This window comes from Sturnira hondurensis, unplaced genomic scaffold (genome assembly GCF_014824575.4).
Source record: "Sturnira hondurensis isolate 20B ecotype Veracruz unplaced genomic scaffold, ASM1482457v3 Scaffold0020884, whole genome shotgun sequence".
Taxonomy (NCBI): Eukaryota; Metazoa; Chordata; class Mammalia; order Chiroptera; family Phyllostomidae; genus Sturnira; species Sturnira hondurensis.
The window spans coordinates 336,311-361,541 of NW_028093515.1; the positions used below are offsets into that span (position 1 = coordinate 336,311).

At 47.2% G+C, this 25,231-nt stretch overlaps 1 protein-coding gene and 1 pseudogene across 1 annotated transcript; one reads left to right on the top strand and one right to left on the bottom strand.

The window, feature by feature from the left end:
• The first annotated feature begins 916 nt into the window (after positions 1-916).
• On the top strand, positions 917-3,389 carry LOC118976329 (galectin-7-like). Its single transcript, XM_037030774.1, has 4 exons — positions 917-1,148; positions 1,534-1,622; positions 2,367-2,565; positions 3,202-3,389. The coding sequence occupies exons 1-4, from the start codon at positions 1,134-1,136 to the stop codon at positions 3,313-3,315; spliced, it is 417 nt and encodes a 138-aa protein (XP_036886669.1). The 5' UTR covers positions 917-1,133; the 3' UTR covers positions 3,316-3,389.
• A 345-nt stretch (positions 3,390-3,734) lies between these two features.
• Positions 3,735-24,112, bottom strand: LOC118976359 (protein MEMO1-like; annotated as a pseudogene).
• Positions 24,113-25,231: the final 1,119 nt, after the last annotated feature.

Below are 25,231 nucleotides of genomic sequence, written 5' to 3' on the forward strand. Positions count from 1 at the left end.
CGGAGTCGGAGCTGGGGAGAGACGGAGGGACACCCAGGGACCCGGATGTTCCCAAACACCAACTAGACAGGACTGAAACTTCCAGAGATGAAGGAAGCCAGAGACACAGTCACCGCAGTATGGCACTGCTGTGTGCTTTGGGCGGAGTGCTTCCCCTTTCTGAGCCTCAGTTTCCTTGATTGTAAAATGGGGGCGAGGGAGTGGGGTCCAAGTTTGTCCCTCAAAACCCTGTGTGCACATCGTTGATGTCTCTTGCGAGTGCTGGCGAGACCTGGAGTGCCAGCGCATGGCAGCTGCGGTTACTTCCATTCCCTTCTTTTGCCCACAGTTACTGAGCACGTACTGTGTGCCAGGCACTGCTGTGGGCACCAGGGCGCGGCATGAAAGTCAGGCAAAAGTCCTGCCCCTCAGAGCTCCTGTTCCATGACAGGAGCATACACTGGAATTTCGGGGAGACACAAGCTTAGCCCCACACAGCAAGCAGGTCCTAACCCGGGAAGGAGGGGTCGGAGTCCAACCCTGGACTTGGCCCCTTGGGACTCAAGTTTTTCCATAACAAAATGGGTCTTTGTCTGCACCAGGCAGAGGGAGGGTGAGGCTGGGGGGATGGTGGCTCAGCGAGTCTTCTTTGCTGCTGCTGCCATTATTCTTTTTTTTTTAAATTTATTTATTTTTAGAGGGGAAAGGAAGGAGAGAGAGAAAAATATCAATGTATGGTTGCCTCTCATGTGTCCCCCACTAGGGACCTAGCCTGCAACCCAGGCATGTGCCCTGACTGGGAATCAAACCGAGATCATCTGGTTCGCAGGCCCACGCTCAATCCACTGAGCTACACCAGCCAGGGCTGCTGCCGTTATTCTAGTTATCATCATCATTATTATTAACTGTATCTACCATTAATAGCTCAAGGAGAGAGGCAGTTCACCTGGGAACCTTCAGTGAATGGAGAAGGGTAGGAAGGTGCTGGGCACCCCCCACCCCCTGGAGCCCCAGGGCCAGGACCTGTGCCAGGTGTGGGTGGTGGGTGTGGAAAGACAGTGGGTGAGTCATCAGGCCCTGACACGCCCTGCTTTTACTTAAGGTTTGCAGCAGAACGGCCCACCATCACCGTTGCCTGCCCCAGCATCCCAGCCATGGCCGGAAGCTCTGTGAGTCTTCTAGGGACTGAGGGTTGGAGGGTCCTAGACCTAAGGCCGCACCAGGCTAGGGGTCTGGCCGAGGTGTCCTGTTTCACAGGAGAAAGTGGGTGGTCTCGGGTGCTGTGCAGTGGTGGGGCGCCGCCTTCGGGGTGGACCCCCGCATCTCATTGCTCCCATGTCCTCTTGGTGCCTCCTCTTGGTTTCTCTCTCTTAAATCTTTGTGCTTCACCAGACATCTCTTCTCCTTTTGTCTCGCTCTCTCTGCCTCTTTCTCTGTGACTGTGCTGGTCTGGGTCCTTGTGGCTTTCTCCCAGGGTTGGAACCTCTGTCCCTGTCCTTGGTCTCCCTGGTCCACTCACTGCCCCCCAACCCACACCAACCCGTCCTCTTGCAGAACGTGCCCCACAAGACCTCGCTGCCAGAGGGCCTCAGAGTGGGCACCGTGATGAGGATTCGTGGTGCTGTCCCCGACAACGCTGGCAGGTGAGACTCCAGTGTGGCCCCAGGTTCTGGAGGTAAGGGGTGGGAGGCCTGGGCCCAGCTCACCCAGACTCCTTTCAGCCAAGAGATGAGGGCCCCAGGGTCACCTCTGTCCACCAGGGTTTGGAATCCCCAGGCCATTACCAACTGTTTGGAATCTGATGCTTTTATGGACAGGTCCCCTGATTGTGGAGCTCAGGTCTCTAAGAATGGGTTCCGAGCCATTTCAGGGTTCCTACCTATAGCTCTTCGACTTCCCAACAGAGTCCCCAGGGACTCTGGAAGGTTCTTGTGATCCGGATGTGCCCGGGGCATCTGGGTGGCCTATGCAATAAATTGTGTGGCTTCCTATGACCAGAAACTTCAGGCTTCCTCTAAATATTGGGGCCCCTGGTATTGTTCTCAGCCATTTGAGGACTGGGGGGTTCCCTAAAATTCTGGAGCACCCTGGCCATCAGCACCATGACTCCTTGGAAACTCCCAGACTCTGCCAAGGAGGGAGACCCAGACCGTAGTGTGGTGATCCTCGCTTGGTGGAGGTGTGGCCGATAAGGGTGTGTCCCTCCTAGAGTCTGGGGACCATGTCCCCCAGTGCACAGCCCCTGTGTTGTGGTACACACTCAGGTCCCTGTAAATCTGGGTGTGCTCCAGGTTAAGTCTTAATTCATTGGCTCTTGATGGTCTGGGTGGGTCATGGCTCTTGACGTTTGTTTCTTGCCACCCCGACCCCCATCGTCCATCCACCAGGTTCTATGTGAACCTGCTGTGCGACCCGGAGGGTGCTGAAGCTGCCCTGCATTTCAACCCCCGGTTGGACCAGTCCGTAGTGGTCTTCAACACCAAAGAGCAGGGCGCTTGGGGCAAGGAGGAGCGCGGCCGTGGGCTCCCCTTTCAGCGTGGGCAGCCCTTTGAAGTGCTCCTCATCGCCACTGAAGAAGGCTTCAAGGTGAGGTTCTGCCACAGGGGTGGGCACCAAGATCCAGGTCCCTGTTGTGGCTGGGGAAGGCTGGCAAGGCCCCGGGTGGAGGTGTGGAGCCAAGGCGTGGCCAAGGCTGGGCGGGGTGACCTCATCCCTGGTCCCTCTCGGGGAGCCACCTCAGTTGTGTCCCTAGGGCAGATATATGTAGGGGCAAGGTCAAAGCCAGTAGGAGTGAAGTGTGTGGAGGGTGGTCGTCCTAGTGGGGAGGTGTGGCCCCGCCTTCCGCCCCTACCCCACTAGCTGTTCATTGGCCTGAGCTGGGGTCTGTGCCTCAGGGCGAGGGGTGGGCCGGGACACTGGGCCCAGAAACAAGTCCCCGGCGGAGTGGTGGCGGCGGACCGCACCACCCGGCGGTTCCCCCTCCTGAGGCAGTGGGCGCCGGTTCGTCCGGATCCCGTCCGACCCGCTGTCCACACTCGGGAGACTCTCGGGTGCCAGCAGTCACGTGATTGCAGCCTCGGGACAAGGGCTTAGAAGGCACATCCGCGTGGGGACCCACTGGGGACCGGGGCTACCCAGGCCACGGGGCGCGGGCCCGGGCCCGCAAGACGCTGGGCTGGGGCCCGGGCGGCCGGAACTGAAGCCCCGCCCCGGTCCCCGCAGACGGTGGTCGGGGACGCGGAGTTCCACCACTTCCGCTACCGCATCCCGCCGGCGCGCGTGCGCGTGGTGGAGGTGGGCGGGGACCTGCAGCTGCAGTCGGTGAAGATCTTCTGAGCTCGGCGGCCGGCGGAGACTGGAACCCGGATGGCAAATAAAGTCTTAGCCCCTCATCTGGGCGCCTCCTCTGAGTCTGTGTGTCCTTCGCGTGGGCGAGGAAAGCCGTTCGAGCGCGGAGGTCGGGGACCAGGGCTGTCCGGGGCGGGTCCCGGGCCTGGGCCTGCGAGGCCGGTCCAGTCTGGACGCCCGAGGAGCGTCGCGAGGTGCAGGGACGGGTGTTTGGTTGGTGCTTCTGATGCACTTTGTATAGCCACACTCTTGGTCTCTGGGATGGGGCGACCTGGCGGAGATGGGCCCCGCGCCGCCCCTCCAGTCTCCACCTGTCGGTGCTCCCCAGACCCCAGGGTTCCTGGAGACAATCGGGCGGGTTGGGGTGGGGAGCGGATCGGGGCATCGTCGCCCTCCCACAGGTCTCTTCATCGGGACAGGCCTCGGCCCGGGTACACCCCTGGGCAGACGCTTACTGAAGCGGCAGGTTCTCCGGAGGTGGGTGGGATGCGAAGGCCCTGGGCTCCTGGTTCCCGGGTGTGGTGGCGGGTCCCCCGCCCACATTTCTTCCCCCTCGACTCCCCGGAGTGGCGCTGAAGGGGACAAAAAGGGTGCGTTCAGGACAGTCAGACGCCCAGCTCACCCCCGACCGCAAGGCGGTGATGGTGGGGTGTCAGTGGGTGTGGGTGGGGGTCTCTGAGTCACCGGAAATGGACTTTGCGGCGGGGAAAATCGGGACTACGCTAGCACCTTGAGCGTCTCCATCTCCGAGGGGCGCTTGGATCGGCGCTGCTGGGCAGTGGATGGAGCCCCTCCCCCCAAAGTGTGGCTCCGCTTAACTTCCGGAGCCCGCTTTGGCAGGATTCGTGTTTGAAAGCTTCAGACCTTGAGGACTCTGTGACGTCTCCTCCCCTGGTGGCGGCTACGGACCTTGCAGTCTTAGCCATCTGTGGAGGAGCCCTGAGTACTCGGGTTTGCCAGAGCGGGAAGGCAAAACTCCTTGGGACCCCCAAGGCAGGCTCCCCTCCGAGCTCTTTCAGGACCTGAACTTTCTCTGCACTTTTCAAAATGCCACTTGTATCGTCCCTCCCTTCTGAATATATTTCTGGGTGGCCAGTAGGAATTAGGGCTCCCCTTGCCCTATTGGACACCCGAGAAAGGCTGGCATTCACTGGTACTCTGAGCTGATTGTTAAATGAATTGATTTTTATTTTATTTGTGTGATACAGTTCTTGAACATTAAAAAATTGTAAAGATAGCATATCCATACTTACAAATTTCCAAAAAATACAGTGAAAAATAAGACGTTATTGGCATACCTGGTAAAGGGGGGTGGGTTCTGCAGACTAAAATGCGAATTAGACAGTGAGCCGTGTGTTACTTTCCTGGCTCTCACGTTTATTTTTACCACTTGTAGAGTGCAGAATATTCTTTTCTTTCTTCCTTTCTATCTCTCTTTTTTTGAGTTTTGTAACTCTTTATTAGCAACTAAAATTGAAGGTATCTGCCCTACAACACAGGTAGTTATTGACTATAACTGGAGATTATTATATTCTAATACAGATCATGTATAAATGCAATTTTTATTAAAAAGCTCCCACCTTTTGGTTTGTGCACAATATGCAGAACTTCTGAAAGCGGAATATACATGCACAAGTCTGCACAGTGTGCAAGTTTAGGATACCATCAATGGTTTACATGTTACTTTTTAAAAACTGCCACAACTGGGCTGTTACATTGCCATCTTTCCTTGTCAAAGTATTTCAGGCCAGCCCTCCTTCCACTGCCCTGAACGATAAAGCATTTTCAGTGAGTTGAAATTACAAAGGCTACGCCTATTAGAAAAGAAGAAAAACTTTTAAAAAAGATTTTATTTATTTATTTTTAGAGAGAAGGGAAGTGAGGGAGAAAAAGAGGGAGAGAAACATTGGCCTGCAACCCAGGCATGTGCCTGGACTATGACCCGAACCCATGACCCTTCGGTTCGCAGACCGGTGCTCAATCCACTGAGCCACACCAGCCAGGGTGGAGAGGAACTTCTATTAGTTTGAGGTTTCAGAACCCACCCACCCCCCCCCAAACCAGGGCCAGTATCTTGGTAAGGGCTGGGCTGGCACCCGGAGCAGAGTGTGAGTGTGTGGGCGCCATAGCTGATGAGCCAGAGCTTCGGTGCACCGAGAGCGCTCCTGCAGTGTGGCTCACTCAACTGCCCTGCCCCTCTCTACCCTAGCTTCCCAGGGCACAATTCAGAAAAAAATGATTTTATTTTTTAAAGAGTCTATTTGTTTATTTATTTTTAGAGAGAGGAGAAGGGAGGGAGAAAGAGAGGGAGAGAAACATCAATGTGTGTTTACCTCTCACATACCCCCTACTGGGAACCTGGCCTGCAACCCAGTCATGTGCCCTGACTGGGAGTTGAATCGGGGACTCTTTGGGTTGCAGTCCAGCACTTAATCCACTGAGCCACACCAGCCAAGGTCAGAAAAAGTTTAAAAAGCTCGTATTTATCCCATTCTTCTGGAGCTCTGTGATATCATTTAATAATATCCCAAAGGAATGCCTTTCATATATAGTATTATGGTATTTCTTCAAGTAATTTCTAAAAGATACAGGGTTTAACCCTGGCTGGGGTGGCTCAGTGGACTGAGTGTAGTCCTGTGAACCATATGGTCACCAGTACGATTCCCAGTCAGGGCACATGCCTGGGTTGTGGGCCAGGTCCCCAGTAGGGGGCGCATGAGAAGCAACCGCACACTGATGTTTCTCTCCCTCTTTCTCCCTCCCTTCCGTTCTCTCTTAAAATAAATAAATAAAATTTTTTCCAAAAAAAAAAAAGATATAGGATTTAACTTCCATAATCCTCATACCCATTTTATCTAGATGCTCAGTGGATCTATAAATCTCTTCATAGGATTCATCATAGTACTTGTAACAGAACCTCTGACTCCAATGGCAGAAATCGGAAGAAACCACAAAGAGATTACTATGATCAACTAGATATTTACTGAACGGTTTTTCAAATTCCTATCCTTTTGACTCACTCAGAACCACAGCTAGTACAGAAATAATGGTAAACTCTTCCTTACGGCTTTCCATGGCTTTAGCTGTGTAAGGCAAATGCATTTCAGTATCATGTTCCCCTTTGTCTGTCTGCAGGGACATGCATGCTTCCTGTCTTCCCTAGTTCCCTGTAAATCTTTCGGTCAGGATGAAGGTCATACAGAGGTATTCCACATACTTGTATATATTCACGGAAAGTGCACACTGAGGGGGGGCCTAAGGTGGGAAGGCCAAGGATTCAGATTCTCCGGGTATTAGGTGGATCTGCTTGTTTGTAACACAAGCAGCAGAGGTCCCCCGTAGTGCGAGGTGCACACACACACTGCGGTTTACAAATGGCCCTAGCATGTTGGAGGCTGTGCTTGTGGAAGTGGCCATTCTGCTGCCATCCAGAGGCCGCGTCCCAGCTCCCAGTGTGACCGGGCTCCCTGCTGACCCCTCAGTTAGACATCTCAGTGCTGGTGCCGCCTGTGACGCATGAGAATGAATGAGGAGTTAGTTAGTGGCCCAAAATGTTCTTCTTCTTCCTCTTCTTCTTTTTTTTTTTTTTGTACAAAACACAGAGGAAAGTAGTTGAAGGTGAAGAGGCAACCTGTTGGCAACTTACTCATAAATTGCTCAGGAAAAAAAACTGACGTTTGCCCTGTACTTAACATTTTTTTGTTTGTCTCTTCCAAATATATATAGTATGTGATAGAATCCCCCAAGGATTCCCTCCAAAATTGTTAAAACAATAAAACTTGTTAAAGGGATTTTCTAAATTCAGTCTACATAGTGGACACACAACATCGGTTGCATTTCCCTACATGAACAGTGAACAATGTGAAAACGAAATTGAGGAAACAATGCCACCAAAAAGAACAAACTACTTAGGAATTAACCAAGGAGGTGAAAAGCATTACAGTGAAAACTACAAAATATTGCTGAAAGGCATTAAAGACATAAATAAATGGAAAGACGTCCCATGTTCCTGGATTAGGAGGCAATATTTTTGAGATGTTAATAGTCTCCGAAACAGACTGCAGATTCAATGCAATCCCAATGAAAAACTCAGTGAGTTTTTGCTGAAATAGAAAAACCAGTCTCAAAATTCATATGGATTCCCTGCCCTGGCTGGTGTAGCTCAGTGGATTGAGCGCCGGCCTGCGAACCAGATGATTGCGGTTCGATTCCCAGTCAGGGCACATGCCTGGGTTGCAGGCTGGTTCCCTGCAGGCCAACTCCCAGCAGGGGACGCACGAAAGGCAACCATACATTGATGTTTCTCTCCCTCTCTCCTTCCCCTCTAAAGATACATAAAAAAGAAATAAAAAATTATATAAAAAAATTCATATGGATTCCAAAGGGAACCTGAATGGAGAAATTTGAAAAAGGAGGACTTGGCGGATGGACTCCAGCTTCTTTACAGCAGAACCGCACAGTAAGCAGAGCCCCGCGTGTGCCGGCGCAGGGGCAGCTGTGGGGACCAGCGATGGAGCCGGACAGCCTTGATGGAGCCGGACAGCCTCGAACAGCCTTGAACAGCAGTCGTAGGTATGATGGGTGATTTTTTAAAAGATTTTATTCATTTATCTTTAGAGGGGAAAGGAAGGAGAGAGGGAGAGAAATAACAATGTATGGTTGCCTCCCGTTCATCCCCCACTGGAAAGTGGCCTGCAACCCAGGCATGTGCCCTGACTGGGAGTCGAACCGCAATTGTCTGGTTTGCAGGCACACTCTCAATCCATTGAACTATACCAGCCAGGTCTAGTCGATGATTTTTGACAAGAGTTTCAAGATCATTCTTGGAAAGAAACGGTCTTTTTAACAAATAGTACTAGGAAGACGAGATATTCATCTGCGCAAGAATGAAGCTGGCCCTTCAGTTACACGGTATCTATAAAAAGTAATCAGAAAATAGATTAAAGACCTAAATACAAAGGGTAAACTATAAAGTTATTGGACAAAAACATAGGACAAAATCTTAGTGACTATGAGCTTGGCAATAATTTCCTGGGTATTACACCAAAATAGATAAATCGGACTTAATGAAAACAAAAATTTTTGTTTATCAAAAGCACTACTGACAGAGTAAAAAGGCAACCTACAACATTGGAGAAAATATTTTCAAATTACATATGTGATAAAGGGTTAATACCCAGAATAAACAGTGAACTCTTAAAACTGAACAATACCAGTAATCTTCACAAGTGCACAAAGGACTTGAATAGACATTTCTCAAAAAAAAAAAAGAAAGAAAGAAAGAAAGGGGGCCCTGGCTGGTGTAGCTCAGTGGGTTGAGCACGGGCCTGCGAACCAGAGGATCGCAGTTCGATTCCCAATCAGGGCACATGCCTGGGTTGCAGGCCAGTTCCCAGCAGGGGACACACGATACATTGTGTGTCCTCGGCAGAGGCAACCATACATTGATATTTCTCTCCCTCTCTCCTTCCCTTCCCCTCTAAAGATAAATAAATAAAATATTAAAAAAAAGAAGGATACACAAATAGCCAACAACACACTAAAGGGTGCTTGGTGTCACTAATCCTCACCCTGGCTGGGTGGCTCAGCTGGTTGGAGTGCCGTTCCCTACACTGAAAGGTCGTGGGTTTGATTCCCAAATAGGGCACATACCTAGGCTGTGGGTTTGATCCCCAGTCAGGGAGCATATGAGAGGCAACCAATTGAGATTTCCAAGGTTTCGAATCTCACATCAGTGTTTCTCTCTCTCTTTTTCTCTCAAAATCAATAAACAAGTCTTCAGGTGAAGATTTTTTTTAAAAATGCTCAATATTACTAATTCTTAGGGAGCTACATCTCAAAACTATGAGCCCTGCCTGGTGTAGCTCAGTGGATTGAGCGCGGGCCTGCGAACCACACGATTGAGGTTCGATTCCTGGTCAGGGCACATGCTTGGGTTGCAGGCCAGTTCCCAGTTCCCGGCAGGGCATGCATGAGAGGCAACCATACATTGATATTTCTCTCTCTCTCTCCTTCCCTTCCCCTCTAAGATAAATAAATAAAATCTTTAAAAAAATTTTTAAAAACAAAAACAAACAAAAAAACCCCACTGTGAGTTACCTGTTAGAATGGCTATTATCAAAAAGAGAAAGACAGAAAACAACAAGTGTTGGGGAGCATGGGGAGAGATTGGAACCCTTGTGCAATGTTGGTGGGAATGTAAAATGGTGCTGCTGCTATGAAAATCAGTGTGCTGGTTCCTCAAAAAAGTAAACATGGAATTACCGTATGACCCAGCAAATTCACCTCTTGGCATATCCCCCAAAGAACTGAAAGCAGACTCTCAAATATCCGTACGGCGTGTGCTCAGCAACATTCTTCACCAGAGCTAAAACGTGGAGGCAGCCGCAGTGTCTGCGGACAGATGAATGGGTGAGCTAAAGGTGGTTTATACAGACGGTGGGATATTATTCAGCTTTACAAAGGGAGGGAACTCTGACGCGCGGCCACAGGGATGGACCTTGAGGACACTGTGCCGAGTGAGGTGAACCAGTCACAAAAAGATGACAGCTGTGTCTAGAGCAGTGGAGACCACAGAGACAGAAGCAGACGGGTGGGTGCCAGGGGCTGGGGGCACAGGCACCGGGGAGTCAGCGTTGAATGGGCACAGAGCTTCAGTTTTACAAGGCGAAAGGGTTGTTTGTGGAGATGGGTAGTGGCATATATTAGAAACGTATTTCATGCCACTAAACCGTACATTTAAAGATGGTTGAGAAGGTAACTTTTATGTTCTGTGCTTTTTTACCACAATTTTAAAATTGGGGAAAAGACTCTATGTAAACACAAATATACCCTCTCTTCTGGGAGGACCCTGCTGTTACCATGTCTTATGTATCTCTCAGAAGACCTTCTATGCTCTTGTAAATACAAGCCCAGGCCGTTTCTTCACCCTCGTCACATTCAAAGTAGCACTCTGCACCCACGGACCTCATCTTTGTCACTTTGTCACTTTGTCCGCCTTCATTCACTTTGATCCATCGCAGGGAGGAAGGTCGTGGTGTATCACAGCATCTACTACAACCAAACCAGGCTCTAGTGGATGTCCTGGGACCTATGTCAGCCAATAGCTTTTTATCTTTTTTAGTTATCTCCATTCAAGCCCTGGCTGGGTAGCTCAGTGCTCAACGTATGGTCTTGATACATCAAGGTTGTGGGTTCGATCCCCAGTCAGGACACATACAAGAATCAACCAATGAATGTCTAAATAAGTGAAACAACAAATAGAAGTTTTTCTCTCTTTCTCAAAGAAGGAAAATCAAAAAGCATGCCCCAGCCAATGTGGCTCAGTTTGGCTAGGCATCATCCCACAAACTGAAAGGTTGTCAGTTCAATTCCTGGTCAGGGCAAATGCCTGGGTTGTGGGTTCTGTCCCCATTGGGGGGGCATCCAGAAGGCAACCTATCAATGCTTCTCTTCCTCTCTTTCTCCCTTCTCCTCTCTCTAAAAATTAAAAAAACTATAAGAAAAATCAGTAAATAAAAACAATTTTTAATAATCTCCCTTCAGATGATAAAATGTATGCAGGATTTTGAATAATAAATTTAAAATCACCCACAATTTCAATTCTCTGAATTAGTCACACTTCATATATATTAGTGTGCTTCCTTCTAGTCTTTTTCTACAATAACTTACACGGTATATTTACACTGTATATTTTGGGGAAACTTGAGGTTCATGTATTTGTATCTCGATAGCTAACATTTTCTGAATCCCCGCTATGTTAGTTACCATGTTAACTATCCCTTCAACCCCTAAAAATGACCCTCTGAGGTAGGTACTCTTAGTATTTCTATTTTGGAAATAAGGCATCAAATGCACAAGAAGATTAAGTTAGCTGTTCAAGGTCACAGATCATGTAGATGGCGGAGCAGGGACCAGAGCCAGGCGAATGTGATCCCACAGCTTGGGATCTAACCCCCTGGGAAATCGAGGCTTGTTTTGGTTTTTAAATACCAACTTTACGGAGGTTTCACGTACACACAGTAAAACCCGCCCTTTCCAGTGTACAGTTCCATGAGTTTTGATAAATCCGCAGGCGTGTGCCCAGCAGCGTCCTCAGGGCTCCGGGCGGTTCCAGGGGCCCCGCCCAGGCACACCCCAGGCGCCTGGCAGCCACCCGCCTGCTCTCCGTCGTCACGACGCGGTTTCCCCTGCCCTACTACTGGTGTAAAAGTCCCTTTCTGCCTGGCTCCTTTCTTTCAGCGTCATGTTTCTGAGTGTTCCTTCACGTGTTTGCAGGAATCAGTAAGTCATCCCCTGCAGTCTGAGTCGTTTTCTGCCCTGCGACCGCGCCACCGGTTGGTTGTTCATCCAGTCACCTGTGGGTGCACATTGGGTTGTTTCCAGAGTTGGTGACTGTGAATTGGGACCGCAGAAACATGTCTCTGCGGGCACCTTGTTTTGATTTGTCTCAGCTCCAACACCTAGGAGCTGAGTTGCTGGGTCATGTGATGAGGATCTGCTTAACTGTGTAAGAAACTGCCGGCCTGTTTTCCAGGGCGGCGGGCCCTTCTGCATGTCCAGCTCAACCGGCGGGAGTCAGCACCTCCCGCTCACCAGCTGGTAGTGTTGCCAGGTTTCTGTTTGTCCATTTCCACCTTAGCCATTCAAGGGGATGTGTATTATTACCTCATGTGGTTTTAATCTGCACTTATCTGTAACTGCGGATGCTTAGTGGCCATTTGTATATTCTCTTTTGTGAACTGCCTGTTCAAGTCGTTTGCCCATTTTTTTTATTGGATTGTTTGTTTTCTGATTATTCAGTTACGAGAGTTGTCTACATTTTTGCATATAGTTCTTTGTCAAATGTATGTATTGCGAATATTTTCTCCTTACCTGTGGTTAGCCTTTTCGTTGTCTTAACAGTGTATTTCTCAGAACAGATGTGTTTAATTGATGACATCCACATTATCCATTTTTTTCTGTTATGGCTTGTGGCTTGGTATCGATTTAAGAAAACTTTGCCTCCCTAAGTTCACAATTTTCAAAAACTTTTTCTTTTAGCTATGTTATAGTCTTTGCCTTTATACTTAGGCCTACAATCCAATTTTATTTAATTTTTGTGTATAGGGTAAGGTGAAGGTCAAGGTTGCTTTCTTACTAGATGGATTTGCAGCTGTTTCAGCACCATTGGTTGAAAAGACTGCGTTTCCTCCCATTGGATTACCTGGGCAATTGTGTCAAAAATTAATTGATCGTACATGGTGGGTTTATTTCTGACCTCACCCTTCTGACTCATTTAGTCTCTTCATCTCTCTTTATGCCAACATGATACTGTTTTTTTAATTTCCACCTGAAGATATGTTTGTTGATTTTAGAGAGAGAGGATGAGAGAGAGAGAGAGAGAGAAACATTGATCAGTTGAGTACCATACATGTCTTGACCAAGGAGCAAACCTGTAACCTAGGTGTCTTGACTAGGAGTTGAACCCGCAACCCTTTGTGTACAGGTTGACTCTTCAACCAACTGAAGCTGCCCAGCCAGGACCCAATGTGATGCTCTTGATTACTGTAGCTTTATAGTAAGTCTTAAAATCCCATAGTATAAGTCTTGCAGTTTTGTTCTTTTCAAGATTATTTTAATTATTATAGATCTTTTTTGTTTTCATATACATTAAAGAAAGTGATGAGAATTTTAGCAAAAAATGTTACTTGGGATTTTGATTGGGATTGTAAAGAGTATATAAATCGATTTGGGAAGAACTGACAGCTTAACAATACTGAGTCTTTGCATCTACCGGTGAATATGGTATATCAAAGCATTTACTTAGGTCTTTGAAATTTCTCATCAATGATTCCCAGTTTACATTGTGGAGGTCTTGCAAATGATTTATTAAATTACTTCTAAGTTTATATATTTTAGATGTTTTTCTAAATGACATTATTTTTTAAATTTTAGTTTCCAGTTCATTGCTACTATATAAAAATACTCTTCTTTGTTTTGTCTTTAAAAGGATTTTATTTATTTATTTTAGAGAGAGGGGAAGAGAGAGAGAAAGAGAGGGAGAGAAACGTCAATGAGTGGTTGCCTCTCATGCACCCCCTACTGGGGACCTGGCCCACAACCCAGGCATGTGCCTTGACTGGGAATTGAACCGGCAACCCTTTGGTTCACAGGTCCATATTCAATCCACTGAGCCACACCAGCCAGGGCTGTTCTATTGTGTTTTGTATGGCAACATTGTATACTGAAATCTTGCTCGATTCACTTTTTAATTATTATAACTTTTCCTGAAAATTCCTTAAGAATTTTCTACAGGAACACAATTATATTATCCATAAATAAAAATCTCTTGCTCTGCAGTCTTTATGAACTTCATTTCTTTTACTTGCCTGATTGCACTGGTTACAACCTCCAGTACTATGTTGGATGGATGTGGTAGGAACAGATATCTTTGCCTTGTGCCCAATCTTAGTGGGAAAGTATTTAGCCTTTCACCATGATGCTGCTGTAGGTTTTTTTTTTTTTTTAANTTATCCATAAATAAAAATCTCTTGCTCTGCAGTCTTTATGAACTTCATTTCTTTTACTTGCCTGATTGCACTGGTTACAACCTCCAGTACTATGTTGGATGGATGTGGTAGGAAAGATATCTTTGCCTTGTGCCCAATCTTAGTGGGAAAGTATTTAGCCTTTCACCATGATGCTGCTGTAGGTTTTTTTTTTTTTAAATAGATACCCTTTATTAGGTTGAGGACATTAGCTTCTATTTCGACGTTGTTGGAAGTTTTTATTTACTTTTATCATAAAAGGGTGTTAGATTTTGTTAAAATGCTTTTTTGTGTGCCTATTGAGATTTTCATGTTTTTATTAAATAATTTGGTTTTCTAATGCTAAACCAACTTTTGCATTCTTGATATAATCTCAGTTGGTGTTGGAGTATAATTTTTAAAAATTGTAATTGATATTTTTTTAAGATTTTATTTATTTATCTTCAGAGGGGCAGGGAAGGAGAGAGGGAGAGAAATATCAATGTATGGTTGCCTCTTATGAGTCCCCTGCTGGGAACTGTCCTGCAACCCAGGCATGTGCCCTGACTGGGAATTGAACTGTGATACTCTGGTTCTCAGGCCTGCGCTCAATCCATTGAGCTACACCAGCCAGGGCTAAAAATTGTAATTGATTTTTGAAAGAGGGGAAGGGAAGGAGAGAGAGAGGGAGAGAAACATCCGTGTGAAGGAGAAACATAAACTGGTTGTCTCTTACACATGCACTGACCAGGAGCAGAATCTGCAATCAAGGCATGTGCCCTGACAGGGAATTGAACCTGTGACTTTTTGGTTTCCTGAATGATGTCCAACCAGCTGAGCCACACCAACCAGGGCTAATTTATTTTTTATACATAGAATAGAAACAGTGTCCTAATAATATTTTGTTAACAATTTTTGAATCTATGTTTATGAGAGATAATAAACTGTAGGGTTTTGAGTTTGTTTTTTTTTAAAATATATCTTTGTCTGACTTTGGTATGAGGGTAATAATCACTTCATAAAATGATTTGGAGAGTGTTCCTTCTGCCTCACTATTTCTGAAAGAGTTTATTTTGGGCTTATATTTTTCTTTAACATTTAATAGAATTTACCATCGAAATAACCTGGGCCTGGGCCTTTCTTTGTAGAAATATTTTAAGTTACTGATTCAATTTTTGTGCTTGCAATAGGTCTATTTATATTTTGTATTTCTTCTTGAGTCAGTTTTGGTAATTTGTGTCTTTCTAGGAATTTGTCTATTGCATCTAAGTTGCCTAAATTTTTTGCCTAAAGTTGTTCATAACATTCTTTAATAATCCTTTTTAAAAATATTTTATTTATTTATTTTTAAAGGGGAAGGGAAGGAGAGAGGGAGAGAAACATCGATGTATAGTTGCCTCTCATGTGCCCCGTACTGGGAACTGGCTTGCAACCCATGCATGTGCCCTGACTGGGAATCGAACCAGAGACCCTTTGTTTTGAAGAATGGCACTCAATCCACTGAGCCACACCAGCCAAGGGTCTTTTAATTTTTTTCGATGCATCTAAAAGTGTGTTGTTTAATTTCCATGTATTTAGAAACTCCTAAATTTATTTTTATAATCTGGATTCTAGATTAGTTCTACTATGATTAAAGAACAATTTCAATTCATATAAAGTTGTTAGGGCTTGCAAATGGTCCACTCTGGAGAATTTTCCAAGTGTGTGAAAATACACACTCGGAAATACACACTTGTATATTCTGCTTTTGTTAAGATGGAATGTGAAGTGAAACTAATTGACAGTATTTACATATTATATATCCTTACTAATTTTTGTTGGTTCTATCAATTACTGAAATAGAGTTATTGAAATCTACAATTATGACTGTTTTTAAAAATATTTTATTTGCATATTTTTAGAGAGTGGGGAAGGAAGGGAGAAAGAGAGGGAGAAAAACACTGATGTGTGAGAGAACCATTGATCAGTTGCCTCTCACACGCCCTCAGCCAGGAACCTGGTCCACAGCCCACGTATGTGCCCTGACCGGGAATTGAACCGGTGACATTTGGTTTGCAAGATGATGCTCAACCGAATGAGCCATGTCGGCCAAGTGTACAATTATGATTGTTAATTGTCCTTTCAGTCACATCATATATTTTGGGGCTCTGTGACCGTGCACATCTCTGCTTGCTATAACTGACAGCTTGGCCATTTTATCATTTTGAAATGTCCCACCACTTTGTCTCTAGGTAACTTGCTTTTAACAGCTACTGTGTCTGATAGTAATATTGTCCTTCTATCTCTTCTGTGTTTACTGTTTGCATTGTCAATATTTTTCCTTTCAACGTATTGTCTCTTTAGATCTAAATTGTGTCTTTGAAGATGACATGATTCTTGCTCTCTTATCCAGTCTGACAAGTGTTCGTTATGTACTGCTGTATAACAAATAACCCTCTAACTTAATGCCATAAAACCATAAGAATTTATTATCTTAACATAGTTTTTGAAGTTAGGAATCTGGGTCTGGCTCACCTGGAGGGCTGTGGCTCACCGGCGCTCATGAAGTTAGAGCCAGTCCGTCAGGGAAGTTGCAGCCATCTAAATGGGGGGTGGCCAACTTGACTGGGATGGTCAACTTTCCGTGTGAACTTGACAGGACTGAGTGATGCCCAGAGATGGCTGGGGTAACATCATCGCTGGGTGTGTCTGTCAGAGTGCGCTACAAGATGGTAGCGTTAGGATCAGTGGACCGAGTCAAGAAGATCCACCCTGGCCAGTGTGGTCAGACGTTATGCAATCCTAGAGGGACTGAGCAGGAAAAAAAGGCGGAGGAAGGGGGAAGTCTCTGTCGTCTTGAGCTGTGTCATCCATCTTTCTCCTGACCTTGGACATCAGAGCTCCTGGATCTTGGGACTTGGGACTCCAAGAGTCACACCAGTGTCCTCCCCGCCCCCGAGTCCTCTCAGGCCTTCAGCCCAAGAGTCGGACCGGGAGCTGGGACACCTGTTGCCCGGTAGTCAGGCCTTCGGCCTCGGACCGAATTGCACCGCAGGCTCGCACGGCTCTCGGGCTCACAGACCGCAGCTGCGGCACTTCTCAGCCCCCGTAACTGCATGCGCCAATCCGTGCGTGTAATGAATGAATCAATTAATATTCATTCTGTGTTCCTAGAGAAAATGGGCTAATAATACACTTCTCGATTTTGAGTATTATAGCCACAATATCTCACTGTTGTTTCCTTTTAAATGTTTTATTAATGTATTTCTTCACATTTTAATCAGTCCATTTTACTGTTTTTGTATATATCTATTTCACTACTGTGGAGTTTTGAGTATTTGTCAGAATTCTTTTTTTTAAATAGAATTTTTAAAAGTTTTATTCATTTATCTTTAGAGAGGAAGGGAAGGAGAGAAGGAGAGAAATATCAATGTTTGGTTGCCTCTCATGAGTCCCCTGATGGGAACTGGCCTGCAACCCAGGCATGTGCCCTGACTGGGAATCGAACTGCGATCCTCTGGTTCGCAGGCCCGCGCTCAATCCACTGAGCGACACCAGCCAGGGCAGAATTCTTTATTAATGATACCGCAAGCATGTTGCACATATTCCGTTTCATGTCGCCACTTGCATTTAAATATTGTTCCAAAGCTTTTCTGGTGTGCAGAAATTTTGATTTTTTCATAATTGCATTTACTGTCTTTCCCTTGCAATTTCATATGTTGGTTTCAAAGCTTGTAAAAAAATTTTCAACTCTGAGGTAAGATATTTTTGGTTCTTTGTACACTTTAAGTTTTATTCTGTAATCCACCTGGAACTGATCTATTTTTCAAAGTGTTGACTGACCCAGTCAGGGCACATACCTGGGTTGCAGGCCAGTTCCCAGCAGGGGGCGCATGAGAGGCAACCATACATTGATGTTTCTCTCCCTCTCTCCTTCCCTTCCCCTCTAAAGATAAGTAAATAAAATCTTTAAAAAAAAAAAAGCGTTGACTGAACAACCTGTCGGTGCCGTGAGTGCAGCCTAAGCAGGCACCACGCTGCCGACTACGACAGCATGGATTCTGGCTTCTCTCTCCGTCCCATTGTAAGTCTGTGTTGCTATAACACTATTTTGGTTTGATGGCACACGCGATTATCTAGTGCAGTAAGTCCTACTTATTACACTTTTCTCCAGAGACGTTTCAGAATGAAGGTTTCAACGCTCCTTCTTCCCCCCACAGTACAATCCCCACTGGATTTTTTTATAGTAACAGCTGAGGTATAGTTCGCACACCATACAGCTCACTCATACCAAGCGTCTGAGTCAACGTTGTGCAGCATATTCGCTGGGCTGGGCAACCCTCACTGCCATGTAATTTTGTTTGTTGACTTACCCTAGTGCATTTTACACGCGTGCATGAACTGGTGCGTTGCAGTTTCGCTGTGTTGTGATTGCTATAACCAATAGGCAGCCTGTGCTTCGGTCAGCTTCCTGCTTTCTACGGTTTCCAAACTTTTTCTGTTTTTTGACTTTTGCCAAATAGATATTTTTCGTTTTTATTATTATTATAATCGTGTTTTTTTAACTCAAAAGAATGTCACAATATAATTATATTTCAGTTGGTTTCTACATGGTTTTTGATCCATTGGGAATTTTTGAATGTGTAGCATGAGGTAATTTGTATAATGAAGTAAGGCTTACATTGATTTTTCCCAATCGTTAAAAAATTTCAGCAATATTTGTTTAGTTATTCGGACTTTATTTTTATTGTTCTCTTTTCTTTTTATGCTATTCCACTGACTCGAAAGTTAAACATCCTGCCCTGGCTGGTGTAGCTCAGTGGATTGAGCATGGGCTGCAAACCAAAGGGTTGCGGGTTCAATTCCCAGTCAGGGCACATGCCCGAGTTGTGGGTTCAGTCCCTGGTTGGGGCGTGCACAAGAGGCCACCAACTGATGTTTCTCTCTCACATCACTGTTTCTCTTCCTCTCTTTCTCCCTCCTTTCCCGTCTCCCCAGGTGAGACATCCCCCTTCTCTAAAAATAAATAAATAAAATCTTTCCAAAAAAAAAAAATGTGTCATTTAAATGACATCGGTTGACCTGAGCTGGAATATACACTCCAGAACGACTGGACCTCAAGAATGTGGTCAAGCCCTTTCTGATCAACCAGCATCTGATCAAAAGCCAAGTAGGCAATTACTGCAAGGGCTTCAACTACTTATCTCTGAGGAAACGCAAAGGCTTCATTAATTAGCTTGATGAGTGTTAGACATGGGTTTTCATTTGTAAATTAAGTAGCTTATTAACAATTAGCATAGTGTGTGTTAAAAATGGGCTGTCGTTGGTGAAGTCGGTAGCATGCGGCGTTGGCTAAAACACCGTGGACGCTTCCCACCCTTGTTCGAACAGTGCGTAAGTCTCCATGGTCCACTGTCGGGAGCGTGAGTTCTACATGGTCCTGCATTCAGTTATTACTTCCAGAAGCATTCTGGCCACCCAATGCCAGCCGTACAGCTAACTAAATATGGACCTCAAGAACGTGGTCAAGCCCTGGTCGGTGTGGCTCAGTTGGTTGGAGCATCATTTCATAGACTGAAAGGTTGTGGGTTCGATACCTGGTTAGGGTACATACCCAGGTTACAGGTTTGATCACCACTGGGGTAAACACAAGAAGGCAACCTGTTGCTGTTTCTCTCTCTCTAAAAGCAATGAACATTTTAAAATGTCCTCAGGTGAGGATTAAAAAAATAATGTGGTCAAGTTTGCCTCAACTGCACCTTGTATGCCAGGTGAGCTCAGAGCACCTAGAAAGCTAGCCTGCTGGGACTTGGTCAAACTTACAGAACAGGTTGGGAGTCCCCTTTTCCCCTGCCTCCTATTGACTATCAGCAGCATCTGCTTTGTCTCTAGCTGGTGGGCTGGTCAGGTCTCGGCGCTGCCTCCCTCTGCGTGGCCTCCACTCTCCAGCACACCGGCCTCTGAGGCAAGTGGACATAAGCCAGCTTAGTCATGGTCTCATATCAAGTCTTTCGGGAAGGTATCGGTAGCTGCTGAGAATTGGAGGTAGGCGTTTCCCACACACAACGTCACTACCAGGTAGTGTGTTGTACTGAAGGCTCTCAAAGGGCATCCTGGCCCTGACTGGCATGGCTCAGTGGGTCAGCCCTCATCCTAGGAACTGAAGCGAAAGGTCACTGGTTCAATTCCCAGTCAGGGCAGGTCCCCCTGTCTCACGCATCGACGTTTCTCTCCCTCTCGTCCTCCCTCCCTTCCCCTTTCTCTAAAAATCAATACATAAAATCTTTATGTTTATAAAAAAAGGAATTCTGACACGTACACTATTTAATAAACAAGTGTTGTTCTGACAAGCGGTAAATAAAGGAAAAGGGTCACGGAAGTAGCTTCTTTCTTTTATGAACCAAACCTTAGGGCAACTGCACGGCAGGTGAGGGGAAGAGTCCCTTCCTGCAACGTTCCAGCCACTCCATGAAGGTGAAAGGCCGGAAATAGAACATCACCATTTTGCCATCCCCATCTCGACTCAATGGGTGGAGGCAGGGCCACCTGTGGCTTAACGGCGCGAATGCAGACACAACCAGATGGAGAAGCCTAGCACCTCCTAGGACGTCATCTTGCCCAGGGACCGCGCCTGCACCAGAGGAAGTATCTAGCGCTCATGCTCAGTGTACAGGGATGATGGGAGACGAGGCCCACGTTCAATGCCACTAGGCGGTCAATGCCAGCCAGACCCAGACTGGGAAACTCCAGGAGAAGCAATCTGGAGAAGCAAAATAATTCGAAAGAAAAAAAACCCTATAGACTCTGCAGCACACCAAAAAAAAAATACATTTTTTAAAATTTATTTATCTTTAGAGGGGAAGGAGAGAGGGAGAGAAACATCAATGTATGGTTGCCTTTTGTGCATCCCCTGCTGGGAGTTGGCCTGCAGGGAACTGGACTACAACCCAGGCATGTGCCCTGACTGGGAATTGAACCGCGATCCTCTNCTCAGTGTACAGGGATGATGGGAGACGAGGCCCACGTTCAATGCCACTAGGCGGTCAATGCTAGCCAGACCCAGACTGGGAAACTCCAGGAGAAGCAATCTGGAGAAGCAAAATAATTCGAAAGAAAAAAAAACCCTATAGACTCTGCAGCACACCAAAAAAAAAAAAATACATTTTTTTAAATTTATTTATCTTTAGAGGGGAAGGAGAGAGGGAGAGAAACATCAATGTATGGTTGCCTTTTGTGCATCCCCTGCTGGGAGTTGGCCTTCAGGGAACTGGACTACAACCCAGGCATGTGCCCTGACTGGGAATTGAACCGCGATCCTCTGGTTCGCAGGCCCGCGCTCAATCCACTGAGCTTACACCAGCCAGGGCTAAAATACATATTTTTTGCCAATCGGATCAAAAATAGGTATAATTTTGATTCATTCGCACCAGATGGCTATTCTTGTGTTGGCTGCTGTCATTTTTAAATTTTACAGTCGAGGATTTTGCATGCTGTGGATGAAATAGTGAGATACTGCATGGTTTAAAAATTCTTATGGCGGGGGGGGAATAGAACAACTGTAATGGTATAATCAATAAAATATATTTTAAAAAAATTCTTGTGGCGCACCAGTGTGCCTCTCAACTGCGGTGCACCGACTAGAAATCGCTGCTGTAAAGAAATGTAAGAAACATGTCAATCAACTGCAGGGAATCCACCTTATCTGGGCTTTGATTCAAACAAATTACTAACAATTTTATGACAGTTAGGAGACCATTGGAAATGTGAATACAGACTGGTCATTTTAAAAGAGGATTGTCTATGGATAATTTTCTTGATGTGGCAGTAGTGTTCAGGTTATGATTTTCTTTTGTTTTTCCTACTTTTAAAGATTTGTTTGTTTATTTATTTATCTTTAGAGGGGAAGGGAAGGAGAGAGGGAGAGAAACATCAATGTATGGTTGCCTCTCCTGCGCCCCCTGCTGGGAACTGGCCTGCAACCCAGGCATGTGCCCTGACTGGGAATCGAACTGGGATCCTCTGGCTTGCAGGCCCACGCTCAATCCACTGATCTAACCAGCCAGGCTATTTTCCTATTTTTAGAGAAATACATTGAAATAATTAGGAGTAGAAATGGTGTCTGAAGTTTGCTTCAAGATGATGGAAGAGGGGTGGCGTAGGGCGCGGGTAAAGCTGCATGTGCTTCATAAACACTTGTGGAAGCTGGGAGGTGGGGGTGTGGGGGGTTCGGCACTGTTCTGTCTGCTTTATGGTTCAAACTGTTTGCGCCAATAAGTGCTTTTTAAAGAGCGGGGTGACACCAGTGACATTCTTCTGAGGCTTGTTTTTCTCACTCCACATCACGCTGCTGAGACTCAGCCAGGCTGCGGCTGCAGTTCATCCAGCTTTCGCTTCTGGGTTGTCTTCTCCTGTCTGAATTTTCTCATCTGGCTGACGGCGGACATCTGAGTCGTTTCCAGGGCTTCGCTATCACAGAGTGTGCTGCTGCGAACGTTGTTGCACGTGCCTCCTGGGACGCACGTGCCTGCATTTCTTTCCGATGCATGTTCCTGGGCGTGGAATCGCTGGGTCACGGGGTAGACACCGACTGAGAAATGGCAGCCTGTCTCCCCCAGTGTATGTCCCGAGTTCCACCGCCCCATGGGCGCCTCTGCTGCTCCGCACCCCTGCCAACACTTGGCATTTTCAGACTTCCTAGCTTTCGTCCTTCCTAACTTCCATGTGATCTTAATTAGCATTTCTCCGAGGTTGAGTATGATTTCCTATGCTTGTTTGCCACTGAATCTGTGATTTGCTTATTCCTGGTTTTTTGCTCATTTTCTACTGGGTCCACTGTTGTTCATTTATAGAAGCTTTCTGTAGATTTCGAATCCCTTGAGAGTAAATTCATTGTGATTGGCAAGCACGACCATTCTATTTGAATCTTGATTCTGCGACTGTGGGGCATGGACCAAGCACCACACCTCTCTGGACCTCAGTTTCCTCCTCTGTAAAGTGGAGATCACGCTGAGGCTTACCTCTGGCTATGGACTGAATGTTTGTGCACCACCCCCCATCCCAAATTCATGTGTTGAAGCCTAACCCGTATGTGATGGTCTTTGGGGGCTTTGGAGGGTAATTAGATTTAGGTAGGTCCGTGAGGGTGGGGCCACCATGACAGAATTAGGGTCCCTATGAGGAGAGCAAGACTTGCCTTGCGCTCTCTCCTGGGACGGTACAGCGAGGGGGCAGCAGTCTGCCTCCCCAGAGCCCAGCCCTGCTGGCGGCACCCCCTGGGACTCCCTCCCAGGCTCCAGAACTGAGAAGTAAACACCTGTGGTGCGAGCCCCCCAGTCTGTGGTGTTTGCTGGTGCAGCCCGAGCTGCCGGGGACCCCTGTCAAGGCTCCTGTGAGGACTCAGTGAGATCACACTGTGAAGCGCTTAGAACAGAGCCTGGTGCACAGTCACGGCGAGCACGCAGTCACCGGTGAGCATTTGCTGTTATTCGTGTAACAAATGCCTGCTCTCTGTGAGTCAGAGAGGGGCTCTCCACTTTCATAATGGTGTTTTAGGCAGCGTCTCTCCCCTTTTTGATGGCTCAAGTGCCGCCCTAACCTGCTGAAGACGAACATCTATCTGCACTTCGTCGGTTAGGCACGGCGACAGGGTGCAAACGCAGGGCACTGGCGCCAGGTCGGTCCCTCACCCCGCGGCTGTGTCGGAGCTCACGCCCTCACTCCGTAGGGGACCTGCAGGCTGGTGCATTGCCGCGGAACTCATGCCAATGAATTGGGAAGGCGTCTTTCGGTTGCTAGCAAGAACATACGTGAAACAAAAATTAACTAAAATAAAAACTTGGAAAAAGAGAAGGCAGAATTTATTGGCTCCTTTAATGTAAAAGTCTGATTTCAAGCACATCCAGGCTGAGGGCTCTTGGGACACTCGTCTCTCTCTCCCCACCGCCTGGCTCTGGGCTGCTCCATCCACAGCGTCCTCATTCTCAGGTAGAGCTGGCCACTCCCCGCCCACCTCCCACCAGCTCAGTTGCCCCGGGTAAAGAGAAGCCCCGCCCCGAGAATGCCTGGCGCAGGCGCAAAGAGGTGGCCGGGGGTGTGGCCAGAAAGCGTGCTGCTCTGCGGGGCTGGTCCGGGCCAAACGTCCTCACCTGGAGCTGGGGTGAGGGGCCAGCCCTATCAGAGCTGGGAGACTTGAGCATAAGGTGGATGGGTCCGTAAAACGTGGTAGGGGGTGTTGATTCCAGGAAAAGAGGTAGAGGGTTCTGGGCTCGCAAAGCAGCAGACATGCGGTGCAACGGCATCAAAGCGTTTTCTTAGGTTGGCTGGGGAAGGCATGTTTAGGATGTAAGGCGTGCTAATGGGGAGCGATGATCAAGAGACCAGTTGTCCTGGTTGGTGTAGCTCAGTGGATTGAGCGCGAGCCTGCGAACTAAAGGATAGTGGTTCGATTCCCAGTCAGGGGCACATACCTGGGTTGCAGGCCAGTTCCCAGCAGGGGACCCATGAGAGGCAACCATACATTGATATTTTTCTCCCACTCTCCTTCCCTTCCCATCTAAAGATAAATAAAATCTATAAAATCTTTAAAAAAGAGAGAATATTTGTTGGTGAGATGTGACCACAGCCCAGCAACTTAGCAGCAACGGGCAGCTAGGGGGAGGGAGCGGGGGAGGGGCGGGGCGGGAAGTGGACCAAAGGCCTGGGGATGGGACAGGCAGTTTCCACAAGTACTTGTTTCCTGGTTACTGCAAGACGTCAGTCTGGTTTTGTTAAAACGCTTCCTCCTGCTGTTAGTGGTACTTCGGGGAAGATAAAAGGGGAGAGGGCTCTGACCTCCCGGGGTGAGAACGTGAACATGGGGCGGGACGGAGGTGACCGTGAAGCGGCAGGACCAGGGCCCAGCGGTGCGGGGCGACCGTGATTAGGACTCGGTTCTTGGCTGTCACACCGGGTGTTCATGGAGCACCTGCCCTGCGTCAGGCACGGCTCTGAACGTGTCCCCCATATTAACCCGTTTGCTCCCCCAACGATGCTCCGAGGTGGGTCCTATTATTGCCCCCATTATAGAGATGAGAAACGGAGGCACAGAGAGGCGAAGTGACGTACCCCAGTGGTAGAGTTGGCATTGGGATCCCGGCCCTCTGGCTCCTACCCACCGTTGTCACCCGCCTCACTTAGGTGGGGATGGTCTCGACAAGTCTGCAGGAGGAAAGACCGTTTTATATTTATTGGTTCGTTTGGAGGGAAACACACCAGAAAGCTGAGGTGCATCTGGATGCCACAGAGGTGACCGAGTTCTGCCTGGGCAGGAGACCTGCGCGGAGGGTGGAACTTCTGCTGGGACGAACGCCGGTGAATTTCTGGCCTCTCAGAAGGGATTTTGCCCGTTTCCTCCAATGGCCCCGCATCCCTTGGGGGAA